General features: G+C 46.4%; 1 protein-coding gene across 9 annotated transcripts in view; it reads left to right on the top strand.

Annotated features, from left to right (window-relative positions):
* SRCIN1 (SRC kinase signaling inhibitor 1) overlaps window positions 1-25,934 on the top strand; it is a 318,961-nt gene that overhangs the window by 131,747 nt on the left and 161,280 nt on the right. For 3 of the 9 annotated variants that reach the window (XM_081885553.1, XM_081885561.1, XM_081885562.1), the window contains exons 1-2: window positions 20,050-20,132; window positions 21,407-21,475. The exons of the other annotated variants lie outside the window; for them this stretch is intronic. In XM_081885553.1, coding sequence (XP_081741679.1) covers window positions 20,075-20,132; window positions 21,407-21,475 — 127 coding nt within the window. In that variant the 5' untranslated portion in view covers window positions 20,050-20,074. Of the gene's footprint in view, window positions 1-20,049; window positions 20,133-21,406; window positions 21,476-25,934 lie in introns of those variants that run through there. 9 annotated transcript variants of the gene reach the window in all.

Raw genomic sequence — 25,934 nt, forward strand, 5'->3', positions numbered from 1 at the left:
CATGCTTGTCAAACTCAGCTGCCATGGTTGGCATTGCCAGTACAACCCAGCAAACCAGGCCTTGGCAGGCATCACCGTCATTTGGCATAGAAATTCAGCCTCTCTGCCTACCACCTCTCTCTTGGATCAGTTGCGTCCACCAATTCACAGAAAACAAATAATCTTCCATCTCATTGCTGGTCTTACCATAGTATTTATTATTCAAGACCCTGTCTTGGTTTTATACGTAGGCCTGCAAGCAAGTCCTTTTAATATGGAGAACTTTTTTGGATGTACAACATTGAAGGGTGCTTTAAGGTATTATTTGTTAGGGTTTTTTTCTCCCTCTCTCTCTTGCTTAATCTGACAGCTCCCTCCTCACTGGCTGTGGCAGAAGCAAGAAAAGCTGGTATTCTTGCCACAGTTCCAACTCCCTTTAAACACACACACGGACAATGCCAGACTGCAGAAATATAACCAGGCTTGGTCCTTTCCCTCAGCTAACTACTGCCACCTGCTTCTACACTTACAGAATGGTAGCACTTGAAACAGCAAAAGACCCGTCCAGTCCTGCTAGCTAACTGCCAAAAGGTAAATGTCTGCTACTGCTCTGTAAATAAAATTAATGGGTGCTGCTCGATTGGTGTTGTGATCAGTGACGGGGCCTTCTTTGTGGTGGCTCCCCATATATAAAAAATGCCGTCCCTGGTGTGGTGCATCTGTCTCCCTCATTATTAACATCCCAGAGGTGTTTAGAGAACATTGCTCTTCACCCCTGTATCTTGATGCATGAAATGCACCGTTCCCAGCCACTTTGAAATTATTTGCTATGAGAGTGACTATTTTCAGATGCCCTGAATATTTTGATTATTATTATTTTTTAGGTTATTATGATTATTTATTAAATTTGTATACTTCCCTGTACCTGTAGATCTCGGGGCGGTTCTTAAAACATTTTAAATGTGTTCTTATTTCATTGTGTTGCTAATTCATTTGCTGTGATGAGCTCCTTTTGGGAGGAAGAGAGAGAGAGAGAGAGAGAGAGAGAGAGAGAGAGAGAGAGAGAGGAAATTAATTAATTAATTAATTGGGTTACTAAGTCAGCATTAAAATATTTACCCCTAAGCCTGTGCTCTCCCTCTGTGGTCTAGAACTCCCACCTTCTTAGCCAGAAGCCTGTACTGTGCTTGGAATACAACCTCTGGCTTGCAGTTCAGCCTCCCACTCACCTCACACCCTCACTCTTATTTCCCTAGTGCCTTTTCAAGGAGTGCACAGACACCACACCAAAGGCTTTCATCCATGTGTGATTTTATTTCTTACATTTTAGCAGCTGCAGGGTCCCTTTTCACACTTGCTTCCTTTTTTGGTTCCCCATATACAGAAGGGACGTGCAATGTTGATATAAAACGCCTTTGGTAGGGAACGCTGCTGCTGTCTAAGCATTCCTCTCCCCCCCATCCCAAACCTACAGTGTCTTTTGGACTTTGGTGTACAAATGCTATGAGGCCTCCCTGCACTTTGAGGTCATCAGGCAAGGCCCCGGTCCGTATTCTGTCTAGCTCCGGTAAAATCTGCAAGAAACCAGAAGCAGGGCCATGGCTCCCCAACTCTGGAAATCTGTTCTTAATCCATGGCATCTCCAGGTAAGGCTTGGAATGTCGGTTATCTGAAATCCTGGCTGGCTGCTAGTCCATGTAGATCAGGCTTCCTCAACCTCAGCCCTCCAGATGTTTTTGAGACTACAATTCCCATCATCCCTGACCACTGGTCCTGCTAGCTAGGGATCATGGGAGTTGTAGGCCAAAAACATCTGGAGGGCTGAGGTTGAGGAAGCCTGATGTAGATAGTACATAACTAGATGGATCAGTGGTCTGACTCATAGGGCAATTTCCTATGAATGGAAAGTGTAATGTTGGTGTTCAACAAAAGAGGTTTAAAGACTCTTTCAAGGCAAATGTAAAAAAATGTAGTATAAACACCGACAACTGGGAAGCACTGGCCTGCTAGCGCTCCAATTGGAGAACAGCCTTTACCAAAGGTGTCATGGACTTTGAGGACGCTCAAACTCAGGACAAAAGGGAGAAATGTGCTAAGAGGAAGGCATGCTTGGCAAACCCTTACAGTGATCAACTCCTGCCTGGAAACCTATGTCCCCCTGTGTGGATCCAGAATTGGCCTCCACAGTCTCTTATGGACTCACTGTTAAAACCGTGTTTATAGAAGACAATCTTACTTGGCTATGAGTGATTGCCAAAGAAGATTATATCTTGACCTGCAAGAGAAAGGTGAAGACTTCCCCCACGCCCCCGTCCAATAAACCTTTTTGATAGTATATTCTGTGAGGTTCCAGTTGGTCTTACATTTTAGGACCCTACAGGTAGGACCTGCCAAAAATGTTGTTGTGTAGATTGCTTCTGTTCAGTGATCCACTCAGCTAATCATGCTATTCTTTGCGGTATCTCATCCCATTGAGTTTTCAATTCTGGATGCCAATTAGCTACTGAGCTCAGTTCAAGGTTCTGGTTTGGATGTCTACAACTTGTGACCAGGATACTGTTACCCAAAAATGGGGGCAATACCTTTTGATGGCCCAACTCCCCAAGTTTGTTACCGGCCAGAAATTAATGAGTTGAGAGGCAGAAATCTAGTGAAAGCAAGGCTGATTTTTATTATCTGTTGCAACAGAGTGCCCACCCCCTTGTCAGGAGGTTAAGGACCCAGAACAAAGGAACACAACTGCTTTTAAAGGTTTCATTTTGGCATGGAAGAGGAGATCCCCTTCTGCTGGATCACCTGTGATAAGTGTCATGGTTACATCACATACTAGGTGGACTCAGGTAGATTGGGGTGCTACATTCCTGAATATTAGCATGTTTTCACACAGTTGCAGATAAGAGTTTACCCAAAGTATTGACATTGGAAATAGAGTTTCTTGGGGTAATACCTGGAAAGTCATCTCACCCCTTATATGCCCAGTGGATCACTGTGCTCTACAAACACCATCTTATCAGGAGGCCCTTTTCACACAGTGTAGGAATAGGACCTTTATTTTTGTGGCACCTGCTCTTTAGAATTCCCTCCCCTTGAATAGCAGGCAGGCTCTGTCTGTGTCCTTTTTTTGGTGCCCATACCTTCCTTTACTAGCAAGCCTTTTAAGTTTAGATCTTCTCTAGTCTGCATCTTCCTTGGGGTTGTGCCCAGCCAGAGATGGGCTGTTAATTCCCTCCCCCCAAAAAACTTGCAATACTATCCCTCAGCAGAGATGTGGGTGCTGCTCTGTCCAATGCCCACCATCTCCCAGCGGGTTGGCCTTATTGGTCCTCACCCCAAACCCTGGAAAAATAGAAGCAAGAGTGGTTAAATCTGGGCTGCAAGTAGCATGACCTTGCTGCAAAAAAGGGCTACTGCCCTTTCAATAGTAGTGTGGAAGAGCTGGTATGGCTTGCCATTTTCAAAGTGGGCGAGATGAAAGTGGGGCTGACATTTAGAGAGAGGGCAGAATTAAAGGCTGCAGGCTACAGAGAGGAAGAGGCTGCATGCAGTTAAGCCTGTTATCTGTGGCAGTTAGGGCTCTCTTTCTTTTTGGCCACATATTTCTAGAGAAATCCCCTTTTGATATATACACAGCAGCAGCAGCAAGTCTGTATGGACACCATTGCAGATGTTGCCATAGCTCAGCAGTAGATCATCCGCTCTGCATGCAGAAGGCCCTTAAGTTTAAACCTCAGCATCTCCAAGCAGAGCCAGGAGAGACCCCTGCCTAAAATCCTGGACAGCCACCCAATTGGTGTGGCTGAAGCCGAGCTAAACAGGCCAATGGTCTGACAGGTGTTTCTGTGCTAAAACAGCAATAGAAGAGAAAGGGTGGAGAGGGATGCAAAAAAAGAATTAAATCTGAGGAGCCATGACCAAAGTAGACTATACTAGCAGACCCAGCCACATAATTTATATAAAACAAGGACTGGGTCCTTGCAAGAAAGGGAGAGCTAAACTCCGCCCCGCCCCTCATCCTCTGAAGGTGTTTTAGATAAACATTTTTCCCCCTAATGGAGTTCCAAGCCAAAGTGTATCCTCTGCTGGTGATGGGAAGAGCTGCTGTGGTTGTTTGGGGGTGATGAAACATGGTTGTGGGTGGACTCGAGTCTTGATGCTGCCTGTCCATGCAGTGGTTTTAATCACCCCACCCTCGTTATTTTTTCATAATCAGAAGGTTGTACCACTATAACTTCCAGTGTTCCCGATTGTGTGTGTGCGTGCGTGTGCAAGATACATTCAATTAAATCTGGATCCCATAACTCCTGCTACCCAGTTGCTGAACCCTCTTCTTCCCCAGAAGGTGACTGAATGAGTTTGCTTCAAACAAGGCCATTTAATTGGCTTCTGTGTAGCAGCTCATCAGCCAAATGCCCTTCGGTGGGTTTTTAATCTACACAGATAAATTGGCAGGGAGACAATTCAAAAGGCCCGAGTGGAGGCTTTAGATATCCAATGCAATATGTGTGTTACTCCCCTTCTCCCTCTCTGTTGAGCTTTGCTTTATGTAGCGCTGTCTCAATTGGCGTGCTCAGATGTCTGTGCTTTTTATTTTGCTTTTAATCTGGTCTTAGAGTCATAGGCCAAAGGCTTAGAATCATAGGCCAGAGTTCAGGGACCAGTCTTAATGTTTCCTTGGAAGCAGACTCTACCGATTGCAGTAAGACTTAACTTCCTGTTGAGTTTATTTTCTCCTGCTCTGGAGGGTAGGACTTGAACCAACAGCTTCAAGTTACAAGAAAGGAGATTCTGACTAAACATTGGGAAGAACTGTTCCACAGTGGAACGGGATCTCCTTCGGTGACGATTTCTAAGCAGAGGTTGGATGACCATCTGTCATAGATGCTTTAGTTGAGGTTTTTGCATTGTGGGGGTTGGACTAGATGACCCTTGGGGTCCCTTCCAGTTCTATGATTCTGTGATTCTAAGTATTCTTAAGATTGCAGCCCTAAATACAGAGTTTAATTAAAAGCTCATCCTTTGGAACTTCTTGTACTGAATTAGGGGGGGGGAGAGTGCATTTGAGCATGTGCTGAGTTCTTTAATAGCTGTAGACCAAACCTATACAAGAGTTCTGTGATTGGATCAGTTGCTGTTGCAATTTTTTATTTTGAAGTAGGCACAGAGGACACTGACTTTGATCAGAACAGCAGCACTGTCCTTTCCTGGGCCGATTCACTCATCTATTCGTTTATGAATACTGAAGCCGATCCTTATATCTTTTTCCACTAGAGATGGGAAGTCTGCTTGGAGGAGGTAAATGGCAGGAAGGGCAAGAGTTAAGCAGACCCTCTCCCTTGTTGTTTGTAATTACCAAAAAAGAGACAAGCTTTTTTTTGGGGGGGGGAATTCTGCATGACTCAGCATCACATGAAATTTGAGCCTAAGTTTAATTATTGAAAGATGAAAAACCAGTTCTGATTCCTGTGTGTGTGTGTGTGTGTGTGTGTGTGTGTGTGTGTGTGTTTACAAAGCATCAACAATAAGATATGTCTATAGATTGGTTGCCTTGTAGGGTCCCCACTGACACACATCTCATAACCAGTGACAATCCCTTCTATAGTTACTTGTTTGCTATGTGAATTGACTTCTGCTTCTCTCTTATCCAGAGGTTCTCCCCTCAGGACCGATATTGTTTACTTGTTGATAGATAATTTCCATCAGTGTTAACATTTACATGAAACCGTTGGGAGGCGTTGCCCAGAGTTTTGGGGTTTGGCGTCCCCTATCTGCTGATGACACCCAGCTCTACTTCTCCTTTCTACCTAATTTCAAGGAAGCTGTCTTGGTTGCAAACCAGTGTCTTTTCACCCATGATGAACTGGATGACAGTGAGCACATTGAAGCCCATTCCAGACAAGACAGAGGTGCCTCCTGGTCAGTCAGAAGGCAGAACAGGGAGTAGGGATTCAGCCTATGCTGGAGGGGGTTACACTTCCCTTGAAGACGCAGTTTGGGTATGCTGCTAGATTCCGCCCTGAGCATGGATGCCCAGGTTTCTGCAGTGGCCAGGAGTGCATCTGCACGGAGAAAGCTAGTGTACCAGCCATGCCCATTCCTGGAGGTATCTTAGCTGGCCACAGTGATGCATGCCTTAGTTACATTCTAATTACTGTCATGTGCTCTACATGGCGCTGCCTTTGAAAAGTGCTCAGAAACTGCAGTTGTCCCAAAGAGCTGCAGTCATATTGCAGACTAGGGATGGTTTCAGGGATAACACGATTCCCTTGTTACAACAGCTCCCCTGGCTACCCATCTGCTTCTTGGCACAGTTCAAATTATTGCCCTCTGCATCTTAAGCTCAGGCTATCTGAAGGGCCATATTCTCCCATACGTACCTGCCCAGGTTCTGAGATATTTGGGGGACACCCTTCTCTCAGTCTCACTACTTTCACTGCTATGTCTGGTGGGAATGCTTGATAGCCTAGGAGCAGCCACCAAAAAGATTGAAAAGAGGTAGCCCAGCTGGGAAGGCCTAATTGAAAATTAACCAGGAAGCAAGACACCGAGACAGAATTCTGGAGAGTGATGAGAGCAGCGGATAATGAGAAACAAAAGGAAAACGTAAAGAGGATGAGAATACTCTGTGGGCAGAGAGAATTGTTATTCTGAAGTGAGGGTGCTTAAGTCTTGCCGTGGACCAATTCAGAGAATGTGTCTTTTGCCCTTTGCCTACAATATGGCTGAGAAAGGGTGGGCGGGGTATACATTTAATAAATACTAATACAAAATTAAAAATGTTCTCTTTAAAAAAATCCCTCAAAATTAATCTCTGATGTCTGTTAACACAACATGGTAATTTTATGACAGGGGATTTATATAATATAATATAGTCGTACAGTCAATAACATTCACTTTACAGATCTGAACGTGAGGTAAAAGTTGATAGCAAAGAAAGGTCTCTCTTTTTCTCAGTAATTGTTACTCGTACATCATAATTTATGTGATAGCGAAGTCTTTGTTTTATTCACACTTTCCCAATGAGGGGCTAGGCTGGCACGTCCTGAGGACTTGTTACTCCTGATTGAAAAACTCCAAAAAGCAGATAGCGTCTGACACACACCCGTTAACCCTGCCATGCTGTGGAGACTCCGGCGGGGCCCATCTGTTTAGGATTCACTAGCAGTATCAATCTTGATGCAGCATCTTGCTCTCGCTTGCCCTAAAGTGTTGTCTGGCCCTTGTCAAACATCTGCTGTTGTGCTGCCCCGTGCCTGGCACTTTGACGGCAGGTGTAAATGATGCTTCTGCGTGTGCCTGGTTTGTAAACTGCTTCTGGCAGGGAGGGGGAGTTGCACTTCTAGGTGCGAGAGACGTCACTGAACCTTGGGGAATGATTCAATGAGAATGCCACACACACCCCTTTTCCCAGCACCAGTTGTTTTATGTACTAGCACAATTTATTGTCATATGTTAGGTTGTGTATGCATGGAAGTATGGGCCCCTCCAGACGTCCTTTTGTATGGTGCGTTCATGATGAAATCCTGTAGCTTTTTATACCACAAGTCTTCTGGGGTTTGGTGTGGTTTCTGTTGTGCTATCATGCACGTGCAATCATGGAAGACAGCAATGAGGCCTGGGCAGGCCGCAAGCCAGTCTTCCTGTTTTATATACCTGCTGGGATTGACAAGGCATGTGACCCTCACCTGAATATCATAGCTTTCCTGACAGGTGATTTGGTCTGCAGCCACGGTGTGGAAATAAAGAAGGAGATTGCCCACCAGATAGCAGGCACTCTATTATTCTAATTAGGTCCCAGTTCTTTTCCTTACAATCCCCATATCAATGAATTAATCAATTTTAATCTAGCATGTAAATTCTGAAAACTTTCTTATTTGTTAATACAAGCGACTACTTCTCTCGCTTCTTTACAAACAGTATTTCTACCTGCAACACTTTTGAGAAAACCTTCTCCTCTTCCTTTCACAGATATTTTGTTTCCATTTGCAACTGTAGCTGCCTCTGATGAGTTATCATTTAACTCTTTGAGTCTCGTAGTTGCTGGGCCTGAGTTGCACTGCCCTTGCATGAAGGCTTGGGTTTGCAATTTTGGGAGACGGGAGACTGCTGCACTGGGGAGATGGCAGGCTGGCAAGGCCCCCAAGATTTAGAGGCCCTGGGCTTCATCCTACTTAGCCTATACATAAACCCGGCACCAAATGGCAGGGCCGGAGAACAGGACAAGAGTCTGAGCCAAAGTTACCCTTTGGCTAGACACATCAGAGCTAAGGCAGACCGTGTTGCTCAAGCAAAGCTCCACTGGGACAGGAAGCCCTGCTATACCGCTTCCAACCTAGGAGGAGCCAATTGAGCAGCCAGGGTGGAGTCAGTCCACAAGTTTCTTCACTAAGAAGCTGTAGTGACACGGTTTCCCACACGGGGCAGTGGTTAGCAGTTCCCAACAATCTCTATGCATTAGAGGCACATTTCATGCACAGAGACCCTCAGAACTCTGCCAGTGAGTGCTGAGATCACCCATGTTAGCACAGGGGGCAGGTTTTGTCCTTATTCCACCGGCGTCCCCAAGGGCACTGTTTTTCTTTCGGCCATAGGAATAACCACCCATATGCAGCCATTCACTTATACTGTATATGAGAAAGAAAAGGGTTTGTATCAATGCCTAGGGCTGTGGATAAATGGAAGGCTATCAAAACTTCTGTTTGCATCCCAGAATATCCCATGTTTTGGTCCAGCACTCGCATTAGAGTGCGAAACCAGAAGACACTCAGTCTCGCGTGAGACAACAGGGTTGCTACAGAGTATCTTTCAGGCCCTTCTGACTTAACACTAGAGCGCCAGACTGGAAGGCACTTCGGTGTGACCTTGCTGATGTCTTGATTTTGGATACGAAAATGTCAGAGGGTATGCAGGTTGGCAAAAGCTTTCGTATTTGAATAATCATATGAGTTTTACCCATCCATTAATTGATTAACTCAATGATCAGATTTGCATGAATGAGCATACGGGTCAAAGTAACAGTTCTGCAGTAAGGAGCAAAGCTTATTTCTTTTTAAATGATGCATGTATTAATTTAGTTTACATACTTTGTCAGATTTATGTCCCACCTTTCCTCCAAATGACGCTCAATATACCATTGGGACTCTTAACAGGCACCTTCATAGGAGAAACATTCCGTATGGTGTGAGTGAAAAGGGAGGGATGTGTCCTTTTAGGGAGGGTACAGTTTTTATAATTTATTCTAAATTTATTCTATTCACAATATTGGGTAAAATCGGCTGCTGGCTTCATCAGCAGCCTGCTTTCTTCTCAGAACTTTGCATCTGTTGCCACAGAGAGACTCAGAAGTTGCTCTGGTATGACAAATGTTGTCATTTGCCACTTTATGGTGAGTCACCTTGGAAGAAGATATCATGTGTGAGCGAGCACAACGATGTGTCATTAATGTGCATTTGTGAGACTGCGTGTGCGTGGTTCATTTCTGCAAGCACACAGCCACCTCAAGTGGCAGATTTTGGGCACTGCTAAGGGCAGCAGAAGGCGAAACGGAAGGTCTGGCCCCTGGGTCACAGTCCTCTGGGCCACTGTCTTGCGCGACCTTCATTGAAATGAGTGGCAGTGCACTTGCAGATCTCCTATTCATTTTAGTGGGATTGATGGAAGCTTCCTGCCCTCCTTTTTGGAGGACAAGGCTACCAATGGCTACTAGCCACAATGGCTATGTTCTACCTCCACTGTCGGAGGCATCATGCCTTTGCATATTAGTTTCTGGAATCACAGCTGGGCACAGAGCTGCTGTGCTCCCTGCCCATCTTGCAGGCTTCCCATAGGCCACCATGAAAACAGGTGGTTGGACTAGATGGGCCACTGGCTTGATCCAACAGGCTTGTCTTACCTTCTTATGGTGGGATAGCATCTTGTGTTAATGTCAGGCGTCAGGGAATCTGATCCCCCCACAGTAGGCTGCCAGGAATAGACAAGGAAAACTCTTACCAGTGTCTTTTATTCAATATTCACAGAGAGAGGCTTCGAAATGCTGCCTCTTGGAGTAATGGTGTTGTGCCAAGTAAAATCCCACCCCCTCTGTCTCTCCTATTTTATGTCATCCCTACAGTGGCTGACCTGTGCCTTCTGCCTCTGAGCTCTCTGCTCTCCTACTTTCAATGCCTTCTGGGAGGGGCGAGTCTGGAATGCTTTCTGAAGACACTGAGTCTGTCAGCTGTCTGTCCCCTGGTGCAGCTGCTTCTTCCTGCTCCTTTCCCATTATTTCCCAGCTCTCCCCCTCTTCAGCCTCTGAGCTGTGACATCCCACAAACCACCGTTGCAAATCTATACTGTCTTCCCCTTCTCTGGAAGGGTTAGGCTGGGGAGGCGGTCTCCACCATTCCTCCTCCTCTGTCCAGTCCAACTCTGCAATCCTGTGATTCTGTGCCAGTGGACCCAGCTCCCTCCTCCACTGGATTCATGTGGCAGCTCTGTTAAAGTGTTGACAGATTCCCCAAAAGGGCAGATTTGGGGGCCTAGCAAAACAAGGCTTGCTGCATCCACCAAGTTTTATGTGTTTGCAGGGCGGTGAGGAGCGGCGGCAAGGCGTGGGAAATAACATGTTTTAATAATGAAGCTGGGTTCCGTATTTAATTAACATAAACAGCTAAAAGCAAACGCGATCTGTCTCCTTGGATTTAACTTGACAGAGACAGTGTGTTGCTTTAAATGCCAAGTGATTAGTTAAACCGCATTTAATTTGGTTTCAGCATATGGGGAGAGATGAGTGCGAGCGCCTCTGTGTGTTTGTCACGTGGCTTTTCTTTTTTTGGGTGGCAGGGGCGTTGTCTCTAACCGCCGCCGGCGTGTGGTTAGTCCAGTTCATATTGGTCTTGGGAGATGTGTAGAGGCGGTTTCTTTATGCGTATTGGGGGGATCTTTCTACCAGGATCAGCCGTGGGGGGGAAACTGAGGCAGCCGAGGTGTGCGAAGAAGGGGGGCGGTGGGAGAATAATTGCAGTTGTGACCCCAGGGGCAGGCTTCCCAAAGGTTGTGCAAAAATAGGGGGTTATGGGAGGCTGGGATTTGGCCTGTGGATACATGTGGACATAGGTGCCTACCTGATGCTGAGTCAGAACACCAGCTGTCTCTAGCTCAGTTGTTCTCTAACGTTTTTTCACTGGGTCACATTTGCAGAATAAAAATTTGCTTGCTCCACAGCAAATGTTTTATTGATAAGAAATATGTTGCAAAACAAAATGAAGCAACTCCTGTGTTCTAGCACTGCTAGATTTATAACATAGAACACAGCTACTTTATAATATGAACATGGGGCATCCAGAAAGCATAAGCAACGCTTGTGGGCATCCCACAGATATCTGGTTGGCCGTTGTGAGAGCAGAACTAGATGGGCCATTTGCTCGATGCAGCAGGCGGCTCTTACGTTAGGCTTCCCCGCTCCAGCAGTCATTTTAAGGTGGCATTTGGTTTTATGGTGCATTTTTATGTTTCCATTGTCCCATTTTCTGTGGATTGTTTATATGTGTACTGCTTAGAAACAAGAATAATTAAGCAGTATAGAAATGTCTTGATTAATTAATTGAACAAATAAATAAAGACGCCTGGGGGCTGAAGCTTGGGCTTTCCATATGCAACTCATGTGTTCAGCCACTGTGCCACCATTATTTGTTGGGATTTTTTATTTGCAAACGTGCATGCATGAATAAATACATCTGTCTGGATGGTAAACTGCAGCTTGTGGAAGATGGGAAGGTTCAGCAGATATGAACACTAAATACGGGTGTCAAGTACTACTTCTGTCCCTCTGGCATACCTAATAGCTGTGGATATTGTAGCAAGTGTTGTCTGGTGGATAGGAACCTAGACTGGAATCTAAGGGGTCTGAGTTCAAGACATACTGACTGCCACGATGTAGGAGGTCTTTCCTGTGCCCTCAGTTTCTCATCTGTGCATTGGGAATAGCTGTGATCTATCTGGTATTGAGGGATTGACAGATGGTCTATTTACAGTCTAGGGCAGTTTCACATGTGTTCATTCATAAGTCTGTCCTAGTAAACTGTCTTTTGCATCAATATACAATCAAAACAAAATACACAAACCCTTCTCATTATTTTTGCATGCATCTTTTTTGTACATGTAACTCTATAATGTATATATTATCCTATAGTACACAATTTTATACTCATTTTGGGCTTAGGAGTTGAGAACTATACCACAAACTTTGGTGAAATGCAAAAGCTGGGCAATCACTTCATTTTCCAATCTGCGTATTAGCTTGGGAAAATTGTGTGCGTTTGTCTGTGTATCCATTTGGGAATCAGTTTGGATGAAACAAAGCCTGCAAGCAGCACTACTTTTAACACTGGAAAGCTTCGAGGGAAGCTTTGAGGTTGAAGGACTCATGTGATGTGGTTTGTGGCAAGAGTAAAGCAAAGGAATACATTCAAACTAGGTCTGCTACCCAGCCAGCACCTTGGAGTAGAATATTAGATGGGAATCCTGAAACACAGATGGAAATAATTGAACACATGGAGCTGCCTTGTACCAGGGCAGACCATTTGTCCATCTACCCCAGTCTTTCCCAACCTGGTGTTTTGGGCCACATTTTCCACCAGCCCCAACTGGAATGACCAGTGGTCAGGAATGACCGGAGCTGTGATCTAAAACAGGGATAGTCAATGTGGTGTCCGTTGAATGCTGTTGGCTTCCAACTGCCATATTTCCTGACCATTGGCTATGTTGGCTCGAATGCACTATTGTTACATTAAGGACTTGCTGCAGAATATGCCTGCAAAACACCCCACAACTCCAATCTGGAGGGGAGCAAGGTTAGGAATTAGTTCTGGAGATAGTCGGTAGAGGATGAGACTGTTAATCCCAGGGTTGTGGGTTTGAGCTCCACATTGGATGAAAGATTCCTGCTTTGCAGGGGGTTGGACTAAATGGCCCTTCCAACTCTTCTATGATTCTGTGGAGGAAAGTATAGGTAGGGTACCTCCAGGCTGTGGGCCTCTCTGTTTAGCCCTCAAGATTCTCGCCAGGTCACACCTGTTCCCCAAACCAAACCCCCCTCCCACTGAACATTTTCCACACCCTCCTTTTGTGTTTTTGCTTGACTGGAATGCACCCTTGAAATGTGATTATGCCTCTGGTTTGATTGGATGCAGAAGGGAAAGATGGTGTGTGTGTAAATCTATCAAAACCTCTAAATTTTGTGTGGCTGTAGACTACTGTACAAAGGTAAAAGTCCCACCCATTGCTCTGCCCACATTAGTCTCTTACCCCCGCCCACTACTGGCACACAGGTTGCCTGCAGGCAAATGCAGCCCTCTATCTAAGAAGGGTTCTCCACTGCTGTTTTAAGTGGACAGTGGAGGTAGGCACCTTTGGGTGGCTAGCAAAGGGCCTGCCTACTGTGATTGGCCTTGCATTGTCATGCAGCAAAAAGGCTTCGAAGAAGGAAAAATTGGGGGGAAATGTAGCTCAGAGAAATGCGGAGCTCTCTCTGAGCACATTGCTGAAGAAATCTCCCCCTGGACATCGTTGCACTTTAGACTCATGCATGCATCCTTGCTTGGCTAGGGAACATCGGCTTTCCACACCAGTTTAGAGGTTGGATTTTAAAAAACAAAACACTGAAGCAAATGCTAAAGACAAGTCAATTGCTTCCTTGAAAATCCACAGCCATCAGCACATAGTCAGGCAAATGGCTCGGTGGGTGACATGCGCCGGGCAGTGTGCTGATGTTGTGTTTGGATTGCACAGCTGCAGTTAATCAGAAAGGAAGGCAATAGCAAGGGAGCGGATCTACAACACACACACACACACACACACACACACACACACACTTTTAAACTGATGGCTGCCATTGCAAAATTCATTCATTCAATCAAGGTGAGGGCTGATTCACAAATGCATGGGCATCGCTCAATGCCTTCACTTGCAGCTTCCTTCATGGTCCCCATTTAAAAGTAACTAAGAACCAGTGTGGTGCAGTGCATAAGTGTCACCTCTGACACTCAGTGACCAGGCTACTTACTACCCTTCGGTGTAATGGGCTTGGTATGAAGCGATGCTGCTGCTCTGAGCTTCTTAGAGGAAGGGACGTTGAAAATGTGACAATTAATTCTTTAATTAAAGAGTGGGCCAAGGCAGAGAGAGCCTTAGGCAGAGCAGCTGTTGAAGTCACTGCTGGAGACACCTCTGTAAAGAAAGATCCAGCAGCCTTAAGTAAAGGGCTCTCCAGATTGGTGGGATTTTTGCGTGTGCTCTGCAACATGTCATTGATGCAGTAATAGTGCCTTAGTGGCAGATTTATACTGGACTGTCCACACATTGTTCCACTTTATTAGTTGTTTTGAGAGGCTTCCTCAATGTTGCTTCATTCTTGCCAGCTGAAGGGGCACCTATGTGCCGTATCGCTAAAACAAAATCCCAAGAGCATCCAGGCAAAAATGGTCTGTTGTAGAAATACTCCAGACTAATTGAACTGATAAGGTCAAAAGAGGTATAGCCCATTTTTTAAGACCCAGCAATCAAATGACCATATTGCTTACTGTGCCTTGGGAGCAGAGCTTTGCTGATGATGAGGGAGGAGACTCAGCCGAGCGCTCCCATGTAGACAGAAAAAGGGAGCTGGACAACCAGGCAGCATCCTCTTCTGCAGCTGGGAACAACAGTCCAGCTTTGGGGTACATGGTAGAGCAGAACACACACCACTCTGTCCACTCCCTGGCCCTCAGCAGTTGGCTGGGGCTGGGGCAGCTGCCTCACTCTGCCAAATGGTAAGGCCGGCCCCGCATCCCAGTGACTGAAGGATGGTGTGAGCTCCTCCTTGATTCCCTCAACCCAATTCTTTGTACATTTTGGTAAGCTCATGTGGCAAGGCAAGATCCTCCCCATTTCCCATTCACGTGAACGGCTTTCTGGCACGGTTTTGATCTGTGGTGGAGAAAAACAGCAGCACACCTCTGACCATGCCCAGCTGCGGTCTTCTTGTCTCGTCAGCTCAGTGTCTTTGCTCCAGCATCTGACAGCTTGCTCTGTGCGGGCTTCTATTTCCTACGATCCTTGTTTCACCCCTGTTGTTGTTGCTGTACCTGTCTCCCTGTCTTTTGCTCTGCTGCTTGGCATAGACTACGTACATGTGAGTTCTTTCGCAAGGGGTCTCTTTCCCAGGGCCAAGAGAAAAAGCTGCCCGATCTATTTCCGACATAAAGCAAAATGCCTGGGGGGTTGCTATTTGTTATCCAGGTAAACAGATAAATCAATGTGTGTCTGTATATGTACAAACATGCACACACTCACATATGTTTTGCAATCGTAGCCACATTTTTCTGACCGCTACTTCAAATCCTCCTTCCATGCTGTAGCCAGTGCAAGTGTGCAAAGGGAGAATTTACACACCCTTGTTTTCCCTCGCGTATTTGGCTTGCCTTGTTCTCTGCTGGAATAAATTACATGCTTAATATCTCTCTCCCTTTGCCACCCCCTGTTTCACTAATTTTTTTTTGGGGGGGGGGTTCTTGGAAAGGAATAGGCATGCAACACATTGAAGCTATATTCTACATATGGGCTTAGCCTGGATTTATATTGGGGGGGGGCAGGATACCCACATGCCATCATCCTCTGTCTGGCATTTTCTAGCAGATTTGGAATGAAATGTCTGAACAACAATTGTTTTGAATTACTTTCTTTTGACCCCAAGTGCTCAGAAAAATCTGTCAAAAGCTTTCTACAATTTCTACTTTTAGTTAAGTATTTTTATTTGTTTACTTGATGGGGGGCAGCTGCCCCCTTGCCACCCTGGCTATGCTGATGCTTCTGTGTTAGAAAGCCCATTGAGTTTGGTGAATTTGGTGTGAGGTCTAGAGGTTTTGATGTATGTGGTAAAAGACTGTGCAGAATGCCTGCCTCTGTCATTTTGAACCCAGTATTCGAAACTGCCATTTTTGCGACAGGGAATTTCATTAGCGCAAGCAGTTTCTGAGCTCTGGGCACAGTCCCATGCCTAAGATTTCAGATTAAAACTTCAGAGTGGAAGGAAAGGAGGACCTTTCTCTGCCTCCCAACTTCCAGCAACTCTCTGAAGACTGGCGAAGAGACCCTCTTAAGAATATTAAGGTAAGGTAAAGGACCCCTGGACGGTTAAGTCCAGTCAAAGGTGAGCATGGGCTTGCGGCGCTCATCTCGCTTTCAGGCCGAGGGAGCCGGCATTTGTCCACAGACAGTTTTCCAGGTCATGTGGCCAGCATGACTAAACCGCTACTGGCGCATGGAGGACCGTGACGAGTGCCAGAGCACACAGAAATGCCGTTTACCTTCCTGCCGCAGCGGTACCTATTTATCTACTTGAACTGGCATGCTTTCGAACTGCTAGGTTGGCAGGAGCTGGGACAGAGCAACGGGAGCTCACTCTGTCTCAGGGATTCAAACCGCCAACCTTCCGATCAGCAAGCACAAGAGGCTCAGAGGTTTAGACCACAGTGCCATCCGCCTCCCAGTCTTAAGAATATTATGGGGGTGGGAGGGGAAAGACTAGACCATGTGAAAAATGAACATAATATTTTAGCTGCAGTTCATTCATTTTCAGCTTTGAGCTTGCTTGGAGGTTCTGGCAGGGGAGCTTTGTATTCTTGTTATATAAAAAATGCACCTAGACATTCCGTTGTTGTGTCCAGAACTTAGGTTTAAGATGCCATTTAGCTCCAAGCTTTCATCTCTCAGTTTCTAACATTGTCCACATACCTCGTAATAATATCACAGTTAGAGCCCAATAAGCATTTGTAAAACCCAAGCATGAACATAGAATTGCGTGAAGGCTAACCCTTTGCCCATTCCAACCATAGCTTCACAGTGAACTGTGCTTCCTACCCCAGGCTGGGCTGTAACCAGCTCTTCCCACCTGCAGACCCCTGAGCAAGAGAGACAAAGTGACTTAGAGCGATGCCTTCAGGGCTGCTTGCTTGGCTGTTTATTGTTTTTGGGTGGCTGGTTTGCTTGCCATCCCCACCCTTTGTCCCCTTCCCTCTCTCCCTGCTTGCCTTTGTCACGCAGAGGAAGGCACGCAGAGCTGACAGGTTTCCCTCCGAGCAAATTGAAACCCCATTGCTGCCTTCAGGGCCCTGACCTTTTCCTCGCAGCAGACAGAGAAGCAGGCTTGACTTTGCTGTGGGTAGGGCTTTCAAGGAGGCTAATGCTTATCCTGCGCAAGTGATGTGGAAGCACAGAATTTAGTACTGGCTGATTCTGCAGCTGCACTACTTAAGCATAGAGTTTGGTATCGGAGCAGAGTTCATTTTCTTTTTTAACCTGCAAGTTTCTAGCCCCTGTGGTTATGAATTTAGGCTGGGAAAAGTGTGGGGATCGTTTGTTGTGGTCTCAGGCACTTGACCGTAGGAATCAGGATTTCCTGTGGTCAAGGGGCAGGGCTTCACATAGATCCTTTGGTGGTATTCAGCTAAGTTTTATGCAGAGCAGACCCACTGAAATTAATGAACATGATTCCGTTAGGTCCATTAATAGGTCTTCTCTGAGTAAAACTTAGTGGAATGCTGCTCATGGCTTGCTATTATATCCACTGTAAGAGAACCAATCAGAACAGAACTATTAGAACTTGTCCCAATGGCAAAATTGAGCTACCTATAACAATTCCAAACATTCTGTCACATTCTAGTGTGACCAAGAAACAGTCTCGGATGGAGCTCAGCAGTGAGTGGGTGGAAATTTGGTGGAATGGAGCAGGCCTTTATTTATTTAATAATATATACACCATTTGATTGTAAAAGCAAAGCAAAACTTCAAAGCAGGTTACAAAAATAATAAAACAATTAAATTATTGGTAACAACTAGGGCTGGGCGATATATCAATAAATCCTCCAAAACTGGTTTGATGTCCATATTGCATTATCGGTTTCATAACTTTTCACTTGGCAATATATTGCGAATTGTGATGTGTGTATGTGTGTTATGCAAAAATCACAATGCGGGAAAAACTGTGAAGGCAGCCAATGGTTCTCTCAGTTCCTGTTAACTCTGTTGGTTCAGCAATCCCCTGCCTCATACAGGGGGGCAGCGAATCACAAGAGCAGGCACCGGCAAAAATCACAATATGGGGGAAACTGTGAAGCCCACCAAAGTCTCTACATAGCTCCATCCTTATTTCAGACATCGTGATAGATCGAAATATTGCAGTGTTTAGCTGGTGATGCATCGCAGTGTTGAAAACCAGATATTGCCCAGCCCTAGCAACAAGAGTTAAAAACAGCTATTTAAAACATTCAAATAATAATTAAAATCAACAACAAGCTAAAAATAGATTAAAACACATGTAAACATTCTACATACTTGGGCACTAGAATATCAGATTCTTACAAACACAGAATGGGTATTACGTGGCACCTGTAACAGGGCCAGTTTTGCAGATCAAAACAGTGGGCGATACAGAATAAAGCAATCTCACAGGTAAACTTGCAGGCTTGATTCTCAATAACTGGGAGCCACTGGTATATACTGAACGGTGTCCCCAAGCATATTATCTTGCTTTCTGTCATACAAATAAATGGCTACTATCAATTCTTACAAGATAAAATGTGCCAGGGGGAGATGGTTGTGATGATGGCAAAACTTCCCTCTACCACAGACCCTGGATGGCTTGTTCGCACATGAGGTTTCTGTGCACACAGAGATGGACTGCACCCACCAGGACTTCTTGCAATATACAAGCTCTTCCTCCGTGCCAGTGTTTTTCCATCTTGGACTCCCTGGTGCTGTTGCTCTACAGTTTTCATCATCTCCAGCCAGCTGAGCCAGTGGTTAGAGATTATGGGAGTTGCAGCCCAACATCTGGGGAACCCAACACTGAAGAATGCTGTTTTGCACATATAATGCTTGTAATAATGATAGACGTTTTGTTAATTGTCAGATAATCTGGACTTGGCTGTGACTAACAGGGCAGCTTGTTCTGCCGTGACAGCTGCCAAGATCTGCCATGATTTTGTTCAAAGCGATTTAATTTACTGTGGTGGTGGTGGGCAATTCTGTATGAATATAATTCTGCCTTTAGTGTAGCTTCTGTTGTTTGTTATTACGGGCTTTCTTTATGTCTCAATTAAGTGGTTCTCAAACTTTCCGCCCTCGGGTAACCTTTTCTGCATCCATTTTTATGCTGTTAAATCTCTCCAGATCAAATGTGAAACATTGCAGAGTGTTTTTTTTTTTAAGGGGAGGGGGCGGAATTAGGGCACACTCTATTTACATGAAGCGTAAGGCCTGTTCGTCTTAGCTGTCAGTGCTGCATAAGTAGAAAGCATGTACTCTAGAACAGGATTGAGGGGTGTGGTTTTTTTCAGGGGGCCTGTGTTGGATTGCAGTTATGCTGATTCTAACAAATTGCAGATTGTGCTATGTTTTCGTGTGAAAGTGGTTCAACTAAACCTGTAGTTTTTGAAGCCCTTCCTCTGTCTCCTTTTGATGGGGAGTTGAACTGGTGGCCTTCTGGTTTCTGTGGTCGTGCCCCCTGCTGGTTGAGCCACTTATAGCCACGAAGGGGAAGGGGGAATAGGACAATATTGAGCTATCTTGGCTCTAGGATGGCTCTATGCAGGCTATTAATTCTTCTCGCCACCCAACCAAAACAAACTGTTTTGCTCTGGATCTTTCCCTGAGCAACCATTCAAGTGGGCTGAAATTCAGGACCATCTGCTCTGTGTGTTCCCTGCTCCTTTGTACAGACTACCTGGTCGCTGGCCGTGGTGCTGGAAGCTGTGCTTGGATACTTTTTACTAGCCTGCAATTGACTCTAGACCAGTGCTCTTCAACATTGCGGTCTCCAGCTATCATTGGACTACAGTTCCCATCAAGTCAGCTTAGCCAATGGCCAGTGGATGAGAGTTGTAGTCTTCACAACCTCCGGGAACCCTATGTTGAAGAGCACTACTTTCAGTTACCTCTGACCTTAGCTCCTGTTGTGCCTCCTCCTTGTCACCCTGATTGGAACCAGGCTTTGGACCGGAACTCCCCCTGCCTCCTCATTGGCCCACTTGTGGGCCTGTCCCAAAGTTCCAGCTAGCTTTTGTTCCCTGTCCTGGCATGGCTCATGTTCCAGCACTGGTGTACTCAGCTGCCTGTGCTGACACCTGTCTTCAGCCAAAAGGGTAAACAGCCCTTCTGTGTGGCATGCGTGTTTTCCCTTCTTATATTATGTAATGCAGTGATCTAATGTGGTGGTGATGCAGTTTCTTTGTGCTAAACGTGCCCAATTCCTTTGACTTTCCTTCATCAGAGTTGCCATTCAGCCCGTCATTGCCTCCTCTTAAAGTGAAACCGTCCCTGCCCCCACCTCCCCCAGTGGCTTGTAAGCAAGTGTGAGGACTGAGCCCTGGTTTAAATGCAGCCCTGGGTCTAGGGAGCACAGCTGCCTTTAGTCCTGGAGTGTGTGGAAGGGGGGCAAGGGGGAGGCTCTGGATTCACTAGCAGCGTGGAGCGGAAGGGGTTATCTCCGTATCGGGGAAACTCCAGTGAGCCAACGAATGGCTTGCCTCTTCCTCAGGCACTGCGTATGCAGAGTGGAAAGACTCACGTCTTGACAGCTGCAGCAGTTCCTGGGAAACAGGAGCATGCCTCTCTCCCTCCTCTCATCCATGCCTGGATGTGGAAGATTCTCATCACTCTGAGAGCTTTTGCACTTATTTTTCTTCCTTTCTGTCATCCCTTGTCCACCTAAATGCAATTTCTTCACCTATAGCAGGTCTCTCCCCCCCCCCCGTTCATTTCTAGATGATCGCTCTCTCTCACTCACTCACTCACTCACTATTTTTCATGCTCTGCTGAGTGCTGTTGCTTCCTTTCACGGCCCAGCTGCCTGTCTCACTTTGCCTTCATGAAGATTTATGGAACTGCAGTAATAAACTGTGTTTGAGCGATTCTCTTTTCCGATAATCCTCGGGTGGGTGTGATTTGAGCGAGCCTGCAGTCATGTCCAGCCTGGGACCCCTCCCCATCTTGGCGTCGTCCGGCGAGGCACCAGCAGCTGTGCTGCGTACCTAGCAAGGTTTTCCAGGATTGCTTTTCGGAGAGGATTCGCCACTGTTTTCTTGTCTTTTAAAAAAAACCTCTTGTAAAGGCCACACTTTTCCTGCCTCACATTTTTCTGAGGAAAAGGGGCTACGGCCTTGTACCTGGTTAGCATCCTCAGGTGTGTCTTCCAGAGAACAGGCAAGAAGCCTTCAGCTGCAGGTAAAAGGAGAGCGAATGGATGGGTCAGTACAGAAGAGCTTTAATCCTTCACTTGCTCCAGTGAAGCCCTCCAATGCAGCTCCCTTCCTAGAAGGATTTTATCCTGGCATTGCTTTGCCTTCTCTTCTGATTCTGGCTTGAGGAGCTCCTGCGCGTGTGAGGCAAGCCCTTTCTTTTTCTTCTTGGTCTGCAGCTTGGAAACTACCTGGTTGGAGTGGCATCGTTCCAGCTTGCTTGGAGCTCCTCCTGAATTATACAAAGGGTAAGGGAAATGTTTTTCATTAGCCCAGTTTGTCCCTCTGAACAAATGGAGGCCCTGGTGCCTGTAATCTCGGGGTTCCCCTGCTTCCCTCTATGCCACACCCCAGACAAAACTTCACTTTCTGAGTCTGAACCACTCATCCAGCCATCGCTGCCACAAATTTTGAGCCTGGTTGGCTGTTTGGTTCTAGGCAGGGTGTGAGGAGCCACCTGGCTTTCCTTGGGGTAGTCGGTTGCTAGGCAACACCCTTCCCCTGGAACAAAATGGCCGTTTGGGACCAGAACCTGGTGGGACAGAATGAGAGGCACCGCCTGAGTCCTTCTCACTGCCACCGAGCTTGCCTTCTCTAAACCAGCAGTGGGGCATAGCCAGCCAGCTGCAGCAGCTGGCAAAAGGATACCCCTGCAGGCCTGAATCTTACAGGTAGGCCATTGCCCTTTTTGCTTTGTCTCGTATAGGTGCTGCTTCACACATGACAAGGGGGTGACACTGGTTTTCCTATGCAGGGAGTCCAGGCGTTGTGTGCATAGCAAGCGTGCCACTAACAGGGCTAGGCATCTGTGTCTGCAACATGCACGGTACAGGTTCACATTAAAAGCATAAAGTGGGAAGGATCGTAGGTCAGTGGCAACATCTGCATTGCATGTGGATGGTCAGTCCTTGGACTCTCCAGGTAGGGCTGAGTTCGTTGCATGAAACCCTGGAGAACTGCTGCCAGTCAGTGCAGACAGTGCTGAGCTAGTTGGACCAATGGTCTGACTCAGTATAAGGAAGCTTCCTATGTTCCTAAGCTTTGAAAGCTCTTGAACTTGAGGCTTGATGTTCTTGTTGCAGACCATAGCACTGCCCTGGCATGAAAGTGGTTAAAGACCACTGTAGTGAGGAGGGAAGGGAGGCAGCGGGGGTGGGGGCTGGATTAATTTGCTTCTCCATCTCTCTCACTTCCTCTCTGTCTCTTTGCTTTTGCTGCATTGAGGAGAGAGAAAAAGCCCACCATCTCTTTCTTGCTCAAATCGCTTCTGGCATTCCGCACAGAACCCCGGCCATTAGCTGCCGCGAGAGATGCTGAGGCCGGCGAGGGTGGTCTGTAAGCTGGGCAGAGCCTCAGGCAGCTTGCCATTGTTCATAGAGCATGATGGGAACCTGAGAGCTTTTGGCAGCTGGAGGGGATGGGGGGGGGAGAGAAGTTGGCAGGGGTGGACAGCTCCACATGAGAGGGTGGGTAATGGGAGCGAAATAAAGGCAAGATACGGAGGTCTGGTGCGGTATCAGGGAAAAACAAATTGGGGGGGGCGGCAGATGGGTTTCAAGGCCTCTGGATTATTTATGACCTTAATGTTGCACCACCGGAATCACTTTCAGGATTTAGCCACAGCAGCAGATGCAGGACACCTGCCAAATATCCAGATTCTGCCCAAAGGCCCAGTTCATTCCTATCATAATCGTTTAATTTGCATGACATGAAATGAGAGCCTGTTTTGTTCCAGTGCACTTTGGTGCACGAGTTGGAAAATCCAAATCTCTCCCCTCCCTCCTTTCCTTGAACGGGGCATGCAGTCCACAGGGAAGGGGCCATGGCTCAGTAGAAAAGCATTTGCCTTGCATGCAGAAGGTCCCAAGTTCAATCCCTGACATCTCCAGGCAGGCTGGACTAGGCTGGGAGAAACCCCCTGCTCGAAATCCTGGAGAGCTGCTGCCAGTCAGTGGAGGCAACACTGACCTAAATGGATTGCCGGTCTGACTCAATGTTAAAGCAGCATCATATGCTCCTGTATTGTACAAGCACCATTCATTTGAATGGTGCTTGCAAAGAAGGCTTTATCTGTTTTCCTTTCACGTTTTAAGGAAATAAAGAATGGGGGTTGGGAAAAGGCTTTGGTGAACAGATGGCATAAATACCAGGTTAAGAAGGAGTGCATTTTTCATATTTTTGGGGACTGCAGTCCAACACATAGTTAAATGTGTTTCAGTCTAGTTGCTGTTTCCCCTGGAGTTAGCCCCAGTATCAAATCGGGGCTGTGGCACACAATTCGCTTCAACATTTCAAAGCAAAATATACAAGTTTCCAGCCCTTATGGCTGCACAGAAAATAACCTCAGAAGAATCTGGGCAACAAGAAATCTGAGCAGTGGTCATTAAAACCACTCAGGGAGACTTAACACTTGCTGTCATCAAGGTTTGAGTGTATTGCACACCTTTTTGGCCCTTCTCTATAAGCAGTAGAGGGACATAAACCCACATAAGAAGCTTTTCGTGATTTACATCATTTGCAGAATTTGTTTCTTCCTTAGCCCAAATATGGGTGCCTTTTTTTGGTTGCTGCACCTTGAGGACTAGAAGACTGACACAGAGTTGGAATCCTGAGCAAGGAGCAGTCCCACTGCTCTAGAGAGGTAGAACCACCTTGGCATTGTTACGTTTCTGAGCACAATTCAAAGTGTTGGTGCTGATCTTTAAAGCCCTAAATGGCCACAGCCCAGTATACCTGAAGGAGTGTCTCCACCCCTGTCGTTCAGCCCGGACACTGAGGTCCAGCTCCGAGGGCCTTCTGGCGATTCCCTCACTGTGAGAAGCCAAGTTACAGGGAACCAGGCAGAGGGCCTTCTCGGTAGTGGTGCCCGCCCTGTGGAACGCCCTCCCATCATATGTCAATGAAATAAACAACTATCTGACTTTTAGAAGACATCTGAAGGCAGCCCTGTTTAGGGAAGTTTTTAATGACTGATGTTTTAATGTGTTTTTAATCTTTTGTTGGAAGCCGCCCAGAGTGGCTGGGGAAATCCAGCCAGATAGGCAGGGTATAAATAATAAATTATTATTATTATTATTATTGGCCAGACACCTGACTTAGAAAGTTGTAAGTGGGGTAGACCATTAACCAATCAGGGCAATGAGAGGTCCTACAGTATGGTAGAAAAGATGGGCCAGACTCTGCACTTTTAGATTATCCACAATAGCTCGGTGAAGAGTTTATCCTTGCCCAAGTGACCCTGCCTGGTCAGCTTTCCCCAGGAGCATCATGAAATACCATTTGGGGCATAATGGGAAGGCATGATTGAATGAGCTATGGTGCAGCACATGGAAAGGGTGGGCACCCTGTACTTGGAATGAGTCTCCATGCAAAGCAATGTGGCCAAATTAATTTTTTTCTCCCACTGCTCTCTGATCATGATAACCCCAATCTCTAATTTTCTGTATTGGGCTCTTTCTCAAGTTCTGCATAGACTTCAGGCTCCCACTCCTCATCCTTAAACTCTCCACCTATCTGTAAATGGGTTAACTGAATTATATCCCTATCTTTCTCCCTGCTCAGCTACTTTGCCTCCTTGTTCTGACCCTTCAACCTCCTGTTAGGCTGCTGCAATACCCTCCCCTCTCAGTTTTTCTGTCTCCTGTCTCCTGAAGACCCACTTCTTCAAATCACCTTAGGTTCCTCTCCATGGCTACCTGTCCTCCTCTTCCATCTCCCATTAGCCATTTGTTCAGTTCCTGTCACCTTCCCTTCATTGCTGTTTTGATCATTTCATATAGGTTGCAAAGTCCTTTTGCTTTCGAACGCCCATCCACCCATTCCTGGGCTCCTGTCCATGGGCATAGCTGGGGGTGGGGAGCTGCTCCCCTAATAAAAAAAAATCAATAAAAATACATAGCTAATGCAGGTTCTGCCCCCTCCCAACAAAAGGCCTGCACCCCTTAACAAAAATCCTGGCTACGCCCATGCTCCTGTGCCCTTTGCAGCTGCGTGATTGACAGGAGGAGACTTAGCAGGGGGAGCCTTTTCCCACTGCTCCATCTCCATGCCAGGAAAAGGTTCCCCTGGCAGCTTTCCGTTTGTTGTGGCAGCTTTTAAAGGAACAGGTGCCATGCTCCTGCCAAAAATAAGTTGGCAACACAGGCTGCGTACACGGGGTTGACACATTGCCATCCGTTCTGTGCTAAATCTCTGCATTTTTGTGCTGTACAGCAATGATTGCAGTCACTCAGCATTTGCAGAGTGCTCTCTCCTCTCCCCCCCCCCCACTCTTCCACTGGAGGATTTATCCATTCGGTTCTATCCATCTTCGGCTGCACTTTATCTTTCTGCAGCAGATGCCAAAGCTGCAAGGGAGGGATGCTGCAAAAGGGGGCGGGAGGACACCGGCACTCTCAGGTTAGCCTTGCATCTCGAGCTCTCACCTGCCTCTTATGTTTAACCCAAGGTCCCCCCTGCTCCTTTGCAAGGTTTGCCCCCACCCTCCACCCTGCTTTCAAATTGCCACCTGCTGGGTTTCATGGCAGAGCTAGGTGCTAACTGCTCCACCTGTCCTGGTTGTTTTTTTTGGGGAAAACAAGGCTGGCCGTAGACAAGGGAAGCTTGTGGGAAGGAATGGTTATTTATTTATTTTTTTAAAGACCACAAACAGCACCACGGTTGTCCCGTTTTGCAGTTAGCACAAAAGGCCTTTAAGAGAGAGAGAAA

The sequence above is a fragment of the Podarcis melisellensis genome (genome assembly GCF_964234715.1).
Source record: "Podarcis melisellensis genome assembly, chromosome: 13".
NCBI classification, from domain to species: Eukaryota; Metazoa; Chordata; class Lepidosauria; order Squamata; family Lacertidae; genus Podarcis; species Podarcis melisellensis.